Source organism: Aegilops tauschii, chromosome 4 (assembly GCF_002575655.3).
Source record: "Aegilops tauschii subsp. strangulata cultivar AL8/78 chromosome 4, Aet v6.0, whole genome shotgun sequence".
Taxonomy (NCBI): Eukaryota; Viridiplantae; Streptophyta; class Magnoliopsida; order Poales; family Poaceae; genus Aegilops; species Aegilops tauschii.
The window spans coordinates 521,708,227-521,725,574 of record NC_053038.3 but is presented as its reverse complement, the minus strand read 5'-3'; the positions used below and the strand labels follow the sequence as shown (position 1 = coordinate 521,725,574).

The window sequence follows — 17,348 nt, the reverse complement described above, 5'->3', positions numbered from 1 at the left end:
GGTCCAGGAACTTAAACTCATCTGCCGGGAGGCATCTAATTTGTCCAGACCGATCACCAAATTGGAGGAAGGTGTGGGGGAGTCCGGGCGTCCTCCCGACCCAATGTTAGTTGGACCACATCTTCGCGCAACTCATGTGTTGCACTTGGCGTTTTCCTCTCAGTCCACCACGCTCACTGTCAGTCATAATGCACTATCCTAATTTGACGACTACTGCTGGCTTGTCGACACCTCGCCCGATGTCTGCTGACATTTGGTGTTATCTGTTTGGTGCTCCCCATTGGAGTTGCCCTAAGCTTTTGAATCTCAAGAGCAAATTAGACTTGTTGGATTTCCATCTTGAAGGTGTTGCTATCAGAGAATTCTTTCGTACTTCATGTGTTTCCAAGGGTGATCGTGGTGTTGATGCTTGTTTGCTTGTTGTGTGTCTTTGGTCACCTCTACTCTCTTTATTTTCTAATTTTCCTTTTTCTGTCTGTGTGCATACTCAATGTCTCGACTAGCTCCAGACATTGTATCGTTGTGATGACGAGATGGAATTGGTATCATCTTGATTTTAATATATTACCCTTTGTTGAGAAAATATATTGCTTTCTCTTTCTTCAGCCACCACATCGCACATGTAAGTAACATCATGTTGCTAGCTGCATTTTGAGTATGGACTGCAACTTTAGACATAGTGGTACGCCATTATAGTTGTGTGCTTGACTGAAATTTATATATAAATAAAATGAAGCAACTCAAAAGTAGAAGACTGAGGTAATAAACAGACCAATGGTTCACCTTAAAAGAAGCAAGTACTACATATTTTCGACTGTTTGAAATGCACTTAGTGTTCACACGACATCTCCACACAGGAAGACTTGCTGACCCTAGCGCCAGCTGCCATGTTCTTGACAAATGATGAGGTCAAACCAGAGTCCTAGTACATCACAGTACATATGATGAAGTACAAATGCATAATGTGTGTTACAAAGCAGACTATCCATCAGCTTTGATCAGCAGGGTCATATGGGTAGCTTGGGTAGGGTAGGAAAGAGGCAAGGGCAATGGCAAGTCTGTTCCATGTATCCGATCAGATGCTCCGTTGTCACCGTGTCTTCTTCAGCCATCTTCTTCATCTGCTCCTTCATCAACACCAAGCTACCGTTAGCCTTTGCCACGTGTTCCATCATCACTCTTTCAACCTCAGAAATTTCAGGGCTAATTAGTGCACGCAGCTCATCCCGAAACTTCGCTTGTGCACTTAGCAGATCATACTGAGAATGATATTTTGCAAATAGCATACATTCTTCCCTCGATGCCTCAAACTCAGCCAACTTAGCTTCATAATACTCATGCACTTCCTGCACCGGCAGGTTAATTGAGATGAGAACTTGTGATATGTATAATCCACATCCAGCAAAAGAAAACCTCTTCTATATACACCAAATTATACAACTTAATAGCACTTGAATTTTTAATGTCCATCACCAACCAGATGAAAATCCTGTGGTTTATAGGACGTTGGTAGGTTGAGTCGATCTAGAATGGGGGATGTAAACATAACATAACAAGTCCCAGCAATGATAGCCTCCATCACTATGCGTTAACAATAATGTGCTCAAAATTTAGAAGAAGAAAAATAATGTACGGCAACTCTATGTCAATGCCACTAGTCGCACCTGCAATTCTGCTTATGCCAATACTTAGGTCTAATTATGAAAATTTCATTACTCCATTGAAACTTCTTACATCTTCCGAGATTAGGGAGAAGACCAATAATGAAAAGAGAAGGTTGCCTTTTTGGCAAAAAAATACTAACACGTGGGGCCAGTAAACCGGTTTGAAGGATGGTAACGGCCCAAGAGCAAAGGCGGTGGCAAAAAGGAATGACATTTTCATAAATGGCTGAAAAGCAACATCGTCCTACTGTATCCAAGTATTAAAAGTATAACCTGAACACTTTCATGTCTCAACTATAAACTATCATTGAACATACAACTTGAGCACACCTACAATTCTAAGTACAGGTATTTCTTTAAGATGCGCGTTGGGATATAAGTGATGTGGGTATAGGCAAACGAACAATCAACATAGCATGGAGTGTGAGGGACAGCTGTTAATGATTTAGAGACAATATAAACTGATGTGGACTGGTGATAGAGACAACTATTGTTTCTGCTATACGAGAAAACAAAGAAAGCAATAGTCCACAATGCAACACCCAGTGAAAGTACAACGGACAAAAGAATCAGAACCTGACACAATGGTGCATGGAGGTTGATAAGATTGCCTTCGAATTCTTCCGCACATTGAGGGCACTGGTTAATATGCATTCATAAGTAGAGAAATCTCAGGTTCCCATGATTTGATTCATGAATGTAAGTTAATATGAAGTACATACAGAATGTGGCATGTTACCTTGAGATTCTCATTCCTTGAAAGCTGATCCCTGAGCCACCTTATTAGGCACGACCAGCCGTAGACATGCCCACAAGGAATACAACTGCAAGTTGGAGATGGGAGATGATCTAGAGAACACAACCCTGTCTATGGATACTGTATAAAATCTAGTAACCCCAAGACAAGAAAAATGAAAAACCTCTGATCTGGTCACCAAATGAAGTAAGCACCATGAAAGGTCCAACAATGACTGCCCTCCTACACTATATGATCATTTGGTGCCACATCCTCAGCATCCTCAACCCATACCCGCCTAATATGCATACACAGTGATCACCTATCTCGATCATGTCAAATGGATAATGAATTCGTGATCCAGAATAATTCAACAATGGATTGCAACTATGCCTATAACAATTGTCTAGTTGATGGCGAGAAGGAAACATTATTACTAATTCAATCGCTATAGCTAACCTATCATAAACTTAAATCTTAACATTACTCAAAACACAAGCGTTATTCCTCTCGGTGAGAAAAAAAAAGGATCAGAAACAATGGATTGTTAAAGCTGTTGCATGATGTTAAAAAATCAGCTGCATCCACTAGGAGTAGTTGTAATGATCCCCAAGTGGTGGCTACTGCATATATATATATATTGTCATGATAAAATTCGAATCCCAACATGGAGATGGTATTAATCAAAGCAGGACATTACTGAAGTTATTTCAGTGAGCTAGCATATGGGGCTCACTTTCAGCACAATATTAAGACGTCAGTTTAGTAGCATATACCCAAAAAAATCAACAGTGTAAACCATATTCCTCACCAGATGTGATGCTCGTCTGTGGAGGTCCACGGTTCCATGCAGATAGAGCAGGTTGGCCGTGCTGGTGCCTTAGCATCAATGCCTTTCCCCCCTTCAGCTGAAGCCTCCATGTTCGCACTCACCAGCATCCTATTTGCTTCTTTGTTGGAGATGTTCGCATTATATTCACCAAAGTAGCTACTCTCTCTGTATGAGCCATCGGTCTGCTCGCCCGGACCAGATAGAGTATGATTTAACTCATTGCCTCTGCCATCCCGTTCACTAGCTTCCACGGCATGGGGACATGGCCCCTCTCTGACCATAATTTCGACATTGGCAATCTCATCCCATCCTTCCATACCAGGTGCTGGTAAGGACGAGAACACGCACGACACACAAATCATCAGCTGAGGGCAATTCTGCTCCATGAAGACTATCATATCCTTTGGCACCATCTTTTCTTGTTCAGCCATCTTCTTCAATCGCTCCTTCATTAACATCACGTTGGCCTTAGCCATTGTCACCTTTTTGTTTACTATTCTCTCCATCTAAGCAACCCGTTCTCTAAACCATTGTTGAATCTCAATACACGTTGCCCTTACTGCAACAAATATATGTTCGTAAAACGCTTTAATTTCCTGCAGTTCAGGTCAATTGAGCAAAATAAGAATTTATGAGATGTAATCAACATTAAAACTAAAGAAGCCTCCTAACAACGATACTAGTTATAATAATAAAAACATTAAGGTGGATACTGCTACAGTTGATTATATGTTTATAACATTTTTTCCTATGCCTGGTTACCAATTCAATAGGACCTAATATAAAGTAATTTACTACATCGTTACTACTATGCACTCCCTCTGTAAATAAATATAAGAGTGTTTAGATCACTTAGGTAGTGACCTATACGCTCTTATATTTCTTTACAGAGGGAGTACTAACTAGTAAGGGTGAACATGTTCAATTGCAATATCATGCATAAGGATGGTTTTAGAAGACATCCAGAATGAAAAGGATGAACCTAAGTGCTTCACTTTGTAAGTAAATCTAAATTCAACAGGTCGTATCCAAAAGATAAACTGAATGAGGTCGAAAGTCTCCAACATGATCGTATCCAAAAGATAAACTGAATCAGGCATATATACATGCATATAAACTGAATGATGATTAGGTCGAAAGTCTCATATATACATGTATTAACTAAAAAAATAGACAAAACACCACAACTTCTCCAACATGATCGTATCCAAAAGATAAACTGAATGATGTTTAGGTCGAAAGTCTCCATATATATGAGAAAAGGCATGTATATATGCCTGATTCTTCTCTATCGCAGATTATGTTTCCTCTTTGACTCAAATCTGATACATGCTACCTATTGTAAGCCGTAAGGCCGGGATGAGGTGACAACTACTTGTTGATCCCCTAGATTATGAAAGGATCCTATCATGCATCCTTGTTTTCTCAGAAGGGTTATGGACATAAAAATTTGGTGTCTCATGTTGACCATTTTTGTTCTTGTCGGATTTTAGCAGCAATGAGACTAACCAGGGTGATGGTAGAGAAAACTAATGTTTCTACTATTGGAAAGCCACAAAAGATAGCACGTAATGTGAAAAGGTTCTAAGAGATTTTGCAGCGCTCCACCTTACCACACTAAAGCTAAGGCAATATTAAAATCTGAGCAATTGATTGATAGGCCATTGTTAAAATTTAATGGCCATTAATGGTCAACTTCTGAACATGGTCCAAATTGATGATTTTTCATTATGTTTTAGATACTTACTCATGGATAATTAACTGTAAATTTCAAACAACTAATATTCAGAAGTACATAGGTAATGTTTCAATTTATTTTTTTGAAATAGATTATCTACATATCCAGATTAAATTGCTAAATAAGTCAGATATTGAATTAACCAGCAAATTCTAAAATTAATACTAACTTTCAAAGTACCAAATATATGTGTTTCTTTAATAAGTAAAGGTTTAAATTGGAATGGGGTATCATTTTGCTGCCAAATTGTACTCATGCAAGACCCGAATTGTGAGAAAGAAATAGGGAGAAATGGATGCTATTGATTCTAGTGAATTATTTGTTTCCGTTCCCAATATCTTGATTCTATGTAATTTTTCGCTATTAGTGGGGGTTGAATATGAAAAGATACTATTATTGCTTATAGAATTGAACCAAAAGGTCCGGTTATCTCATAAAAGGTAGGAAAAATATCATCATATATATAGATCAACATAAACCAACATCCTACATCTAAAGTGGATGTCTTTAAAAACAAACTCGACACATCTATAGATGTACAGCGGATGAAAGAAACAGAACCTCAGGACTGCAGCAACCCTCCAAAATGTTTTCCGGTGCGTAGAGGTTGATTATAAGCTTCTCCTCGAATTGTTTGCCACACTGAGGGCACTGGTTAGAAATAAATATCAACAGTCATGGATAAGTTGAGAATTTCCATTCAGATATCGGATATATATCTTTGATATAGTCTGTTCGCTGAGTATATGCAGACCCACTCACACTACCTTGGCACTATTCTGGCCAGAACGACCCAGCAACTTCTCCATACAAGATCTGCCGTACACATGCCCACAAGGAATGCAACTGCATTTAGAGATAGATGATGATTAGTATTCCAAAAGTATCACTAGTCTCATATAGTTAGAATACAAGCCATGCATATGTATGTAGCGTGAGTGCATCTATTTGACATGAATAATAGAAACTAATATGCGATGCTATAGCGGAAGCTAAACCATTTAACGGATTTTGAAAAGAAAATATGGACCATAAACAAGGAATTTTTAGATGAAACATAGATCCACAAGCTCATAAATATTTATTGTGGTCGGGTGTTCAGTGAAGGGCCAGAGTCCTGATTAGAGCCCTCGTTCCAAGATGCACCTTCCAGCGAAGCAGACATCTCTAAGACACCGAATTAATTGATGGTCCGAGAGGTGCGAACTGGCAAGGGCCACGACGTTCACGCTGGTTCACTGATTAGGTCTTGACTCGAGCTGCCGCCTGATGGAGAACGGCACGGCTTCTTTTCTGGCGATTTGACAAGCAAATTTTCAAATAGCAGCGCTAAGCTCCTCCGACTGCTATGGATTTTAGCGGAGGTTATCAGCCCTTTTGCGCTTGTGCTGCAATAGCCGTAGAATTTACGTCATTGTAGCGAAAACTCATCTAGAAGGCTATTGTGGCGCCCACTACTTTTTCTTCAAGCATAGAAGAGAAAGAATAGAATATCATTGTTAAAATTCTGAAGGGAAAGTTTTTGAGGTCCTGAGATTAGAGAAAATATAGTATTTGGCCCTCCCAAATATCTGTATTTTCTGATTCGCCCCCAAGAAGATCTTGGCTAGCTCCGCCACTGCAGGGGACTATAGAAAGGGAATGCAATCCTCTTCAATATCAGATTAGCAGTGGTGTATGGACCTTGCAAAATCAGATCTCATGCCATATCTAATTAGCCAGTGCAAAACAAATACGTTACTCTGTGCTGATAAGCCCCAATCCAAAAGGAAGCCAGCGTGATGGTACTAGGACCATGTCCCCCGCAGAAAAACCATGAAACCCTAGGCCCCAACAGAGACGCAACATCACCGCCCGAAAAAAGAAGCAGCAGCGAAATTGCACTAGGCTGTGGGAGTGGAGGTCCTCGCTCGCTCACCACATGCGATGAGGGCCGTTGCTGCTCCAGGGCTCCGTGCAGGCGGCGCAGATGGTCGCCGGCGACGGCGTCGCCTTGGCCTCACCGACGGACGATGCTTGGTTTGACTCGACAGCTCCGACGTCTCCTGCTGCGCCGGTGGTGTCCGCGGCGTGCGGACGCAGCGCCTTGACGTCGGCGATCTGCTCCCTACCAGATGTGGGCGGCGGGGACGACATTGGAGGGAGGCAGAGGAGTAACGGAGACGAGGTTTTTTTGGGGGGAGGTCGAATTCGGGAGGAGGGGGTGTGGAGTGGGGTTTCTTCTTTTGACGGGAAGGACTGGAGTGGGGTTAGGTCAACTCCACGGGGCCGGCTCCATATCGGCTCATATGTGTGCGTTCCTGTGGGCTTATTTTTCAGACCAAAAATCCTTTTCAATGGGCTCCCTGCTCCTATATTATGTGGATGGCCCATTCCCCTAATTTGAAGAAATTAATTCTCAAAAATTGAAGAAACAAGGGACTTTGTCCACCGCCATGTAGGACTGGGCCTATATGCACGTGAGATTTCCCGTGTCTCTCTCATGCATCTTCATTCTAAGCCTGACCCAGATCCCTCCTACCGCACGCCCTCGCCGCAATGTTTCCCTACTCACAACTGCATTGGCTTTGTCACTGCCACGTTGCCCCCTCCCGGTTCATTATCTGGATTCGTCTGACCCAACTATGCCGGCTCAAGCCCTCTCACCATGATCCGATCTCACCGACAATGTCCCGATCCCACTGGATACGTCCCAAAGTAGTCCTCCACTGCTACCCTCGCCGCACACACCACATGTTTAGTCACTTTCGGGTTCTGATCCTCCTCGAGTTCGTCCGTCTGGTTGTAGTCGACGGAGCTCCGACGTAGATTCCTGCCATCTCTTTGGGGCGGTGAGGTTAGGATTTCTCGTCTTGTGGCGAGATTTGGTGTCAGATACTTCAGATCTATGCAAGGGTTCACGGGCGACTACTGCGGCTCCAAGGCGCTGGCCCTTAGGGGCCACGTGCATGAAGACTTTCCATTTGTTATGGACAAGGTCAAGCCGGCTCCAGTTGGGGAGCAGCGACAGCGGCGCATCGATGGCTCGTTCTGGCGACAGTAATGGTTGTTTGGGGTCTTGGAATCTCAATATAATTTTTATTATGTTCGAGATACTTTGTACTTCTTCTAAACTCTGATAATAGATCTGAATCATTTTCACACAAAAAAGGGAGTCGATTGCTGAACATATATCTAATTCTTTCAGTACACCATATACATTTTAGTGTACATATGAAACATTTTTTTTGGAACAGGTTACACATTTTTCGAATATACAATGTACATATTCTTTTAATAGATGTTTTGAAAACTTTTTTGAATAAAAGAAATACATTTTTGACATGCACGTTGAACATTTTTTATGGCGATAAACTTCTTTCTGTAAATAAATGCTTAACTTGTTTTCAAACATATGTTTTTAATGTCTACTTTTTCTGGACACATTTGAACATTTTATGTATACATTAGGAACAATTTTTTATACATGCTTATTATTTCCTAGTACATGATTAAAATTCTCTAAGTCTTATATTATTTTATGTAAAGTTTTTGTATAAAGATTGTACATTTTTTGTATACATTAGGTACATTTTTATATGCTTTTAAATATGTAAAAAGACATGATTAAATTTATGAAAATCTATAACATTTGGCTTCTCCCTTCCCCATACACATTGTAAAAACTTTTAACATATCAGGAACATTTTTTATATACACGTTTAATATTTTTTAAATACATGGGTGACATTTTTTTAATATATAAGTTCTGATGTATACTATTCTGAAGCACAAACATTTTGCATACATCAGGAACAATTTTTATGTACTCATTTCACATTTTCAAAATACATGATTAGTATTTATTTCATACACATTTTTTATATTTTCTAAATTGTGATTAACATTTTTTAAATACCATACAATATTTCAATACATAGTTGCCATTTTCTCTGTACGCATTTTAAGATTATTCAATGCTTGATAAAAAATTCAAATAATAGATTTACATTTTTTTGTACATGGTCAACATTCTTTTGTGCACATTCATTATTATTCCAATGCTTGATTAACATTTTTTCAAATGCAAGATTAAATATTTTCCTATACATAGTATACATTTCCTCTATGCACATATAGCATTTTTCAAATGCTTGACTAACATTTTTCAAATACCTATTTAGACCTTTTTCAAAACTTGATTAACATTTTTCATAATAGATTATCAAATTTTCATCCACATTGTATTTTTTTGTAAACATGAGAAACATTTTCTCTATATACATTTAGCATTTTCAAATGCTTGATCAAATTTTTTTAAATATTTTTATGAAAAGTATTCATTTAATATATTTATTTCGAATAATTGGAAGTATAAAAGAGTTTTTAAAAAGCTGAAAAATAACAAATCCGAGGAAAAACCCGAGTCGGTCGCGTCTTGTGCACCTGGGCCGGCCCATCTCGCGCCTTCCTTTAGGCGAGGCTTCCCTCTGTCTCGCTTAGAGCGAGACAGTGTTAGGAGGCTTGTAGGAAGGATGTCGAGCGGGCATTTGGTATGCTCCAATCTATGTTTGCTGTTGTCCCGTACCTCGCTCAGATCTGGTCAAAATCACAAATGTGGGAAGTGATGACTAGCTGTGTCATCTTGCACAACATGATCATTGAGAGCGAGTAGGAAGAGCCAGTGTTTGACACTGAAGCATATTACAGGAAGGGTCCTCTTGCAACTGTTGATCACTAGGTACCGGCATCATGGGCTGCCTTCCTCAATATGCGATCCGAGACCCACAAGTGCATCTAGAACTGCAGCACGATTTGGTCGAGCACCTATGGAGGCTCAAGGGCAAGACCTACACTACCATGAAAAACCTTACACACAGAAGCTTATCAATAGCGCGGGCTAAAATGAGGCACTACTACTCATAGCAGTAGCGCGTGTATACAAAGAATGCTACCACTATACATGCCACACCGTTGCCAACAGGCTAGATATAGTAGTAGCGCCCCTGTGGGAACCGCGCTACTGCTAACTAGATAGGAGTAGCGCCGGGTCGTGGCTCGCGCTGCTACTAAGCCGGCCATATCCCCCCGCCCCGCCCGTTTCCTCACTCTCCCCGTCTCACAGTCACCATCGCGGCCGTTCTCTTCCTGCCATCGCCACCGTCGCTGCATTGCCGCCGCCGTCACCGAATTGCCGCCACCGTCGCCGCATTGATGCCGGCGTCGCTGCCATCCCCGGGCTCGGTAAGCCTCCTCCTTCTCCTCTTCCTCCTCCCTCCTCCGTCCTCTAGCAGCCCCTCCTCCCTCCTCTGCCCCACTCCTCCCTCCTCTAGCCGCCTCTCCTCCTCCCCTCATCCCTCCCCCTAATCCTTCCTCCTCTAGCCGCCCCTCACTACTGCAGGATGCTGCTAACGGGACACTACGATCAGAGACCCTTTGACAAAACTATGACGCGACACTACGGTGATGTAAAAAATGTCAAAAAAGATGCAAAACGTTTGCGATGGCGGAGCCATCAAACACGGTTCCGATTTTAGTTGCCTGTGCGATGCAGGGCATACGGTTCAGTTCAATTAATTATTTGCGATGAGGAAGTAGTATAGAAATGGGCAGCCAGATGAAGACGTGTGCGATATACAACATACAGTTCACTCGGATTAACTGTTTGTGATGAGGCGGAACAATAGAATCGAGCAGCCAGATGAAGGTGTGTGCGATTGAGGGCATACGCTTCAGAATGATTAACTATTTACGATTAGGCAACAGAACAGAAACTGTCAGCCAGATCAAAGTGTCTGCGATTGACGGCATATACTTCACACGGATGAACTGTTTGCGATTATCCACAACAAACAGAAACAGTTAGACAGATCAACGTGTGTGCGCTAGACGGGCACACATTCTAATTAAAAGAAGCATGCACGATGGTTATAACAAGCGCTTACGGTTGTTGGAACAAGAGGTGTGCTGACATTTCCTAGTGCGGCGCACCCTATAGTGCAAACGCCACGTACGCGGTCGAGAAAGCATGCCCACATTACGCCATCCGGGAATAGTGCCGCACTTAGAAAGTATAGAACCGTCAATAAATTTTGAGCCGGCGTCCCGTCACATAGGGGTGGCTAGAGGAGGAAGGAGTAGGGGGAGGGATGAGGGGAGGAGGAGAGGCGGCTAGAGGAGGGAGGAGTGGGTGGAGGAGGGAGGAGGGGCAGCTAGAGGAGGGACGAGGGAGGATGAAGAGGAGAAGGAGGAGGCTTACCGAGGCCGGGGGATGGCGGCGACGCCGGCAGCAATGCAGCGACGACGGCGATGGTAGGAGGAGGACGGTCGCGACGATGACAGTGAGACAGGGAAAGTGATGGAATGGGGAGGGGGGATAAGGCCGGCTTAGCAGCAGCGCGGGCCACGGCCCGGTGCTACTACTATCTAGTTAGCAGTAGCGCGGTTCCCACAGGGGCGCTACCACTATACCTAGCCTATTGGCAACGGTGTGCCATGTATAGTGGTAGCATGTTTTATTCTTGCCGCGCTACTGCTATGCACATAGCAGTATTGTTCTCTGTATACACGCACTACTGCTAATGAGCAGTAGCGCCTTAGCCTGCGCTACTGATAAGCTTCTGTGTATAAGGTTCTTCCTAGTAGTGATGGTGCAAATCAAAAGTACTACTAATCCAAACTAAAGTGATCAAGTTTGATTAGTAGTACTTTGAATCTGCACCATGTTGCCTCCACTTAGAATCTAATCCACGTCTCTTTCACCCACTCATATAATAACTCATCATGATCATAAAATCATATGATGAGACTAATGTATAAAACATGTACAAATTCAACGCCAATACGCAGAAGAAAAAAATACAGGAAATTTTAGTAGTAGCGCTGGTTGACCAGACGCTACTGCTAGGTAGGTTTAGCACTAGCGCTGGATGGACAAGCGCTACTACTATGTATGATAGTAGTAGCGCGTGTCCGACCCACGCTACTGCTAAACATTAGTTGTAGCACCGTAGCAGTAGCGCGGGTGCCCATGCTATTACTAGGCTTTTCCCTAGTAGTGTTAGTGGAGTAGCAGTCAGGAATAGTGCAAAAGCAAAAGATGCACAAGACATGAGGATCAGTAAAAAGTGTGGAATTACCATAGGGGTTTCAGTGTTCCATTTCAGGTTGTCTGTCCAGGCGCTCTCACCAAACAGGATTTCCGCCGCGAAGATGATATTTACAAATAACGTAAGACAGAATGCAATAAAGGCTAATGTTTCAACATATAGAGATATCCTGTAGTTGCCCATTATTGACCTTGATGAGGCAATGCGAAAAACGTGAATGACAGATGAAGGCAGGGGAAATGCCTGGATTACTGGACAAAGAATGATTAGCTGATATATCCCTTCAGAGTGTGATAATCTTGCACAATAGATAGCAGGAATCGTGGCAGGAAGCTTAAGTAGCACATGATGCGTAAATAGAGACAGGTTTGTATCAAAGAAATACTCAATAACTACATCGCTAGCAATAACAGATGTCAATGTGATGATGTGGCTTGAGAAGAGAAGAACTTCAAAGAACACAAGTGGTGCCATGGAACTCGTAAATATTTGCACGAAACAATAATATGGAGAAACTCGGGGGGAAAAATCAACATGCCATTAGACCCCCACAAGTTATGGTCTAATTTTAGGAGTTGCATTGATGTAACGGAAACCAGACTTACAAGCCTTGTTCATTAGCTCTACAACATCATGAAATGTGAGGATGACATTGTGACTAGATTTCGCTGGTGCTGAGCTCAACAAACCATAGTTTACAAGAAAGACCCCAGTAAAAGTGAAGAATATAGAAAAAAAGGTGGTCATGAAACAGGGCGCCGAGGGTACGGACAAGAGACCTTTGAACCTGCATATATGACATCCATTTCATAACTAAATGATAACTCAAATAAGCAGGAATATATAGTAAAATGGCATGTTTTATGAATGACCATCTCATCATGGTGTGCAAAGTTCAAAGGCAGTGCTGCTGCCGGGTCCCTCGGGAAAATCAAAATTTTAATGGCCGAAATGTACAACACTAGTTTTGCTAGCATCAATCATTCTGGACATCTTTAACTACGTATGGGCGAGAGACGCTGGAAAATACCTGAACAATGGACAAATGAACATAATAATTGTGTGATACTATGTTTGTACCCATAAGTGCCATCAGTGAGTAAGCACTTTCACCACTCAACTTAGGGAACATCATTTTCACATGGACAGGAATCTCTGGTTGACCGATTAATAAACCAAGAACAAAACAAAGAATTGTAAAGCCAGCTATATGCATGCATTTAACGTTCCAGCCATCCTCTTGTCCTAGAATGAGCAGAATAATATATCATAAGCACACAGGGTCTTAGTGGAATTCAAACAAGTCAACCTTTTAAGAATTAGTGGGTGGATGGTAGTAATAAATTTACCCTAGGGGAGTAAAGATATGGTAGCACATTAACTACAAGACATGCAAACCAAAATATTAAATGTTCAGAATTAGTTAATTAACAAGTCAATGCACATAACATGGCAAAAAATAAATATGGTACAATAATATAGCGCTTGCAAAAAATAGTTATGTTTGAAGTTTTTTCACATACTTAGTTCTGAATTAAACAAAGGCATCTCTGCCTGGAGACCGAGGCGAACACTTATGAACTAGCTGTGTGTGTGTGTGTGGGGGGGGGGGGGGGGGGTGGGGGGGTCTTGAAATTCATGTAGAAACATTACAATTAAGACCAGATGGTGGATGTAACTGAAAAAATACACAAAATCCAAGGGAGCATCTTGCAAAAAGAACCAACACAGTCTTTCCGCGCAAAAATAAAAAATGTAACAGTTTTTAAAATACTGAAATTCAGTTCTGAGCACGAGCTCGTATGCTCTCCCAGATGAAAAGTAATTTTAATAAAAAAATCAACTAGTTAATAGTGTGTTCTAACAGTGTCCAAATTTTGCGAATAAATAATATTTGTGATGCTCTCATGATAACAAATCAGTGAGCACATATTATGTTTGTTTTTACTGAGAGCACTCTGAATTTAATTTCTTCATGGAAACTGAGTTTAGTTCTGTGCCCGAGCTCATATGCTTTCGGGTAAATAGTAAATTTGTAAGAATCAGCTAATCAATATATAATATGAATTCTTTTTGACAAAAAAATATGTCCCAGTGTGTTCTAACTGCGTTCAAGTTTTCGTGAATAAATAACATTTGTGGTGCTCTAAGAGAAAAACAAATTGGTGAGCACATATTTTATTTCTTTTATCCAGAGCACCACCAATTTTAGTTCTTCATGGAAACAAAAACTCAGCTCTGAGCCCGAGCACATATGTTTTGTATGAACAGTAAATTTTAGAAAACTTTACTAATATATAAATAAACTTATTTTCTTGTCAACAAGCAAATATGTTTGTCTGTTCTAATTGCATTCCTTTTTTGTGAATACATAATATTTGTGGTCCTCTAAGAAAAAATAATCGGTGAGCACATCTTATGTTTTTTTTCATTGTCTAGAGCACCTCAAATTTAATTTCTTCCATGGAAACATAAATTCTGTTCTGAGCCCGAGCTCAGATGCTCCTGGATGAATAGTAATTTTAGAAAAATCTACTAATAAATAAATAAACTGATTTTTTTATCAACCAGCAAATATGTTTGTGTGTTCTAATTGCATTCAGTTTTTTTTAATACATAATATGTCTGGTCCTCTAAGAGATAAAATTGGTGAGCACATCTTATGTTTCTTTTCTTATCCAGACCACCTCGATTTTTTTCATGGATACATAAATTCTGTTTTGAGCCCGAGCTCATATGCTCCTGGATGAATAGTAATTTTTAGAAAATCTACTAATAAATTAATAAACTAATTTTTTTGGAACGAAATGAATATGTTCGTGTTCTAATTGCGTTCCTTTTCTGTGAACAAATAATATTTCTGGTGCACTCTATTAAAAAAACAAATCGGTGAGCACATTTTATGTTTCTTTTTTATGCAGAGCACCACAAATTTAACTTCCTCATGGAAATTTTCACAGGGTTAGAACACATAATCATGCCAGGGACTCTGGATGCGGCACACAGCTTCCGTGGCGCCGCGCCGGCCGGCCGCAAAAGACCTTAGATGCAAACAGTCAGTCCAGATAGTTATCCATAGGGAAGCTGGTAGGGACTGAAGACATAGACAGCGAACCTTGAGCTTCGGTGGGAAGAGACGTGTTCTGCAGAGATGGACGGTTTGAGTGTGATGGCGTAATGAGGTGATCTGTGAAGGGAAGAAAGAAGGAAGAGGATAAGGCCGGAGGCTGGAGGCAAATTAAGCGGTGAGAGTATTTCTTGTACCTTGCGCCTGAATGAATGGGAACGAAATCTGTTGGGCCGTTTCTATGACTGGATCGAGCAGTACAGTTTTTGCCGCTAGAAACCTGCAAGCCAACTGGGAAACAACCATTTCGTAGGCAAGTGCACGACAACTTATGCTTTCAGTAGGGTCTAGGGTGTATGAGAGGGACACATCACACATGTGACCCAGAAGGACCATCGCAGCCTATTTGCTAAGAGCATCTCTAACAGCCGCCCAACATGCGGCGTGTTAAAAACTACTTGACATCGCGTCCATCGCCTGGTTTGCACTAGTAGAAAAAAGGTCTAATGTGAAACTCATTAGTCCCGGTTTGTAATTGAACCGGCACTAATGTGACCATTAGTGCCCTTTCCAACGGCCAGGCGGGCGGCGCTCATTAGTACCGGTTAGTGGCGAACGTTTAGTACCGGTTCGTGCCACGAACTGGTACTAAAGAGGTGGTGGCCTTTAGTACGGGTTGGTGGCTCCAACCGGTGATAGGGGGAGTGTCTTTAGTACCTGTTGGAGCCACCAACCCATACTAAAGGTGGTGCGCTGTCACCCGCAGTGCACAATGTTTAGTCCCACCTCGCTAGTTGAGAGGAGCTCACACCGGTTTATTAGCCCCGCCGCGGCTACCGTGTCGAGCTCCTCTCTAAGCAGGCCTTTGTGGGCCTATTGCAAGTCTTCTCCCTGTGGGGCCTACTGGGCTGTACGGGCCTGCATCCTGGCCCAACTAGAGATTGGGTTTCTAGTCATATGCAGGCCGTGCCGGCCCAGTAGGCTGGCTGTTTTTGCTTTATTTCAAAAATAAAAATAAAAAAAATCCTTACCAACCGGGACTAAAGGTCCCCCAGACCACGGCGCGCCTCGTGCCACATGGTGGGCCTTTGGTCCCGGTTCGTGTTGAACCGGGACTAAGGGGGGACCTTTAGTCTCCACTCTTTAGTACCGGTTCCAGAACCGGTACTAAAGGTCCTTACGAACCGGTACTAAAAGTCGTTTTTCTACTAGTGTTGGCGCGGCGGGCAGTGCTGGCTCCAGCAGCTGCGCTAAAATGCAGCGCGCGCGCGTAGCTCCAGCAGCGCGCAAAAATACAGCGCGCGCGACTCGCCGGTGCATGCTATATGTTGTATTTTGGACACAAAATGAATTTCAAACATTCAAAATGCAATGAACATGGCATAACTAATTTCACACAAACAAGTTGATGAATAAAAGTTCATGCCCACAAGTTCAAATTCATGCCCACAAGATCATCCAACCAAGTTCAAAATGCAAACCAAGTTCATGACACAAACGAAAGGCACATCAACAATCAAGCCTCGTCCTCGTCTTCGTCCTCATTTTCCTCCGATTCATCCGACTCCTCCGAAGACGATTCTTCCTCCTCCTCATTGTCGCGCGCCGCATCATGTGAAGCTCGAACGATGTTGGCAAGAACTTCAACGGCATCTTCATGGAAAGGTGTGTGAGGCACACCGGAAGACATTCCGCCCATGGCGGTCGGAGGTGCACCCATGCCTCCTATGAGAGACGGAAAACTCATGCCTCCCATGCCGGCCATGGCGCCCGGAGGTGCTCTAAAGCCACCCATGCCTCCCATGGTCTCCATGGTATCTCCAAAGCCACCCATGGCACCCATGCTGCCCATGGTAGTTCCGAAGCCACCTATGCCTCCCATGCCGCCAAGGCCACCACCACCCATGGAGCGAATCATGGCTCTTTTTTGGATCAAGGCTTCTTCACGGGCAAGATTGATATACTCCTTTTGCACCTCATTGAGGATAGATGTGTCCAAGAAAAACAAGTGCTTCTCCCAATCCAACAATCTAGATCGCTCCTCCATGCTGACCTTCCTCTACTCCAAAGCCACCTTCCTCTCCTCGGCCGCCACCCTCCTCTCCTCGGCCACCAACCTCCTCTCCTCGGCCGCGACATCTTGGTTCCTTGCCATTTTCCTCACCTCGTTGGCTTCTTTTCTTGCCTTCACAATAACTTCCATAGCATTTTTGAGCTCATCAT

General features: G+C 42.4%; 1 protein-coding gene and 1 pseudogene across 2 annotated transcripts; both read right to left on the bottom strand.

Moving 5' to 3' along the window:
- Nucleotides 1-492: 492 nt before the first annotated feature.
- Nucleotides 493-7,180, bottom strand: LOC120963170 (uncharacterized). 2 transcript variants are annotated; one of them, XM_040387721.2, is made up of 7 exons: nucleotides 6,889-7,180; nucleotides 5,738-5,816; nucleotides 5,532-5,621; nucleotides 3,212-3,828; nucleotides 2,404-2,488; nucleotides 2,241-2,303; nucleotides 493-1,346 (listed from the first exon to the last, which is right to left on the bottom strand). In XM_040387721.2, the coding sequence occupies exons 4-7, from the start codon at nucleotides 3,736-3,738 to the stop codon at nucleotides 1,008-1,010; spliced, it is 1,014 nt and encodes a 337-aa protein (XP_040243655.1). In that variant the 5' UTR covers nucleotides 3,739-3,828; nucleotides 5,532-5,621; nucleotides 5,738-5,816; nucleotides 6,889-7,180; the 3' UTR covers nucleotides 493-1,007. Both variants share the same exon structure in this region, with proteins under 2 accessions (XP_040243655.1, XP_073353348.1).
- A 4,764-nt stretch (nucleotides 7,181-11,944) lies between these two features.
- On the bottom strand, nucleotides 11,945-13,449 carry LOC109742960 (protein ETHYLENE-INSENSITIVE 2-like; annotated as a pseudogene).
- Between the last annotated feature and the right edge of the window lie 3,899 nt (nucleotides 13,450-17,348).

What these genes read in the sequence shown, in the direction of transcription:
- LOC120963170 (XM_040387721.2), bottom strand. Translation starts at nt 3,738, where the DNA reads ATGGAGAGAATAGTAAACAAAAAGGTGACAATGGCTAAGGCCAACGTG. An exon ending in ACAGACGAGCATCACATCTG is followed by an intron (nt 2,489 to 3,211) that starts GTGAGGAATATG and finishes TCCAACTTGCAG; the next exon opens with TTGTATTCCTTGTGGGCATG. An exon ending in CAAGGAATGAGAATCTCAAG is followed by an intron (nt 2,304 to 2,403) that starts GTAACATGCCAC and finishes CATATTAACCAG; the next exon opens with TGCCCTCAATGTGCGGAAGA.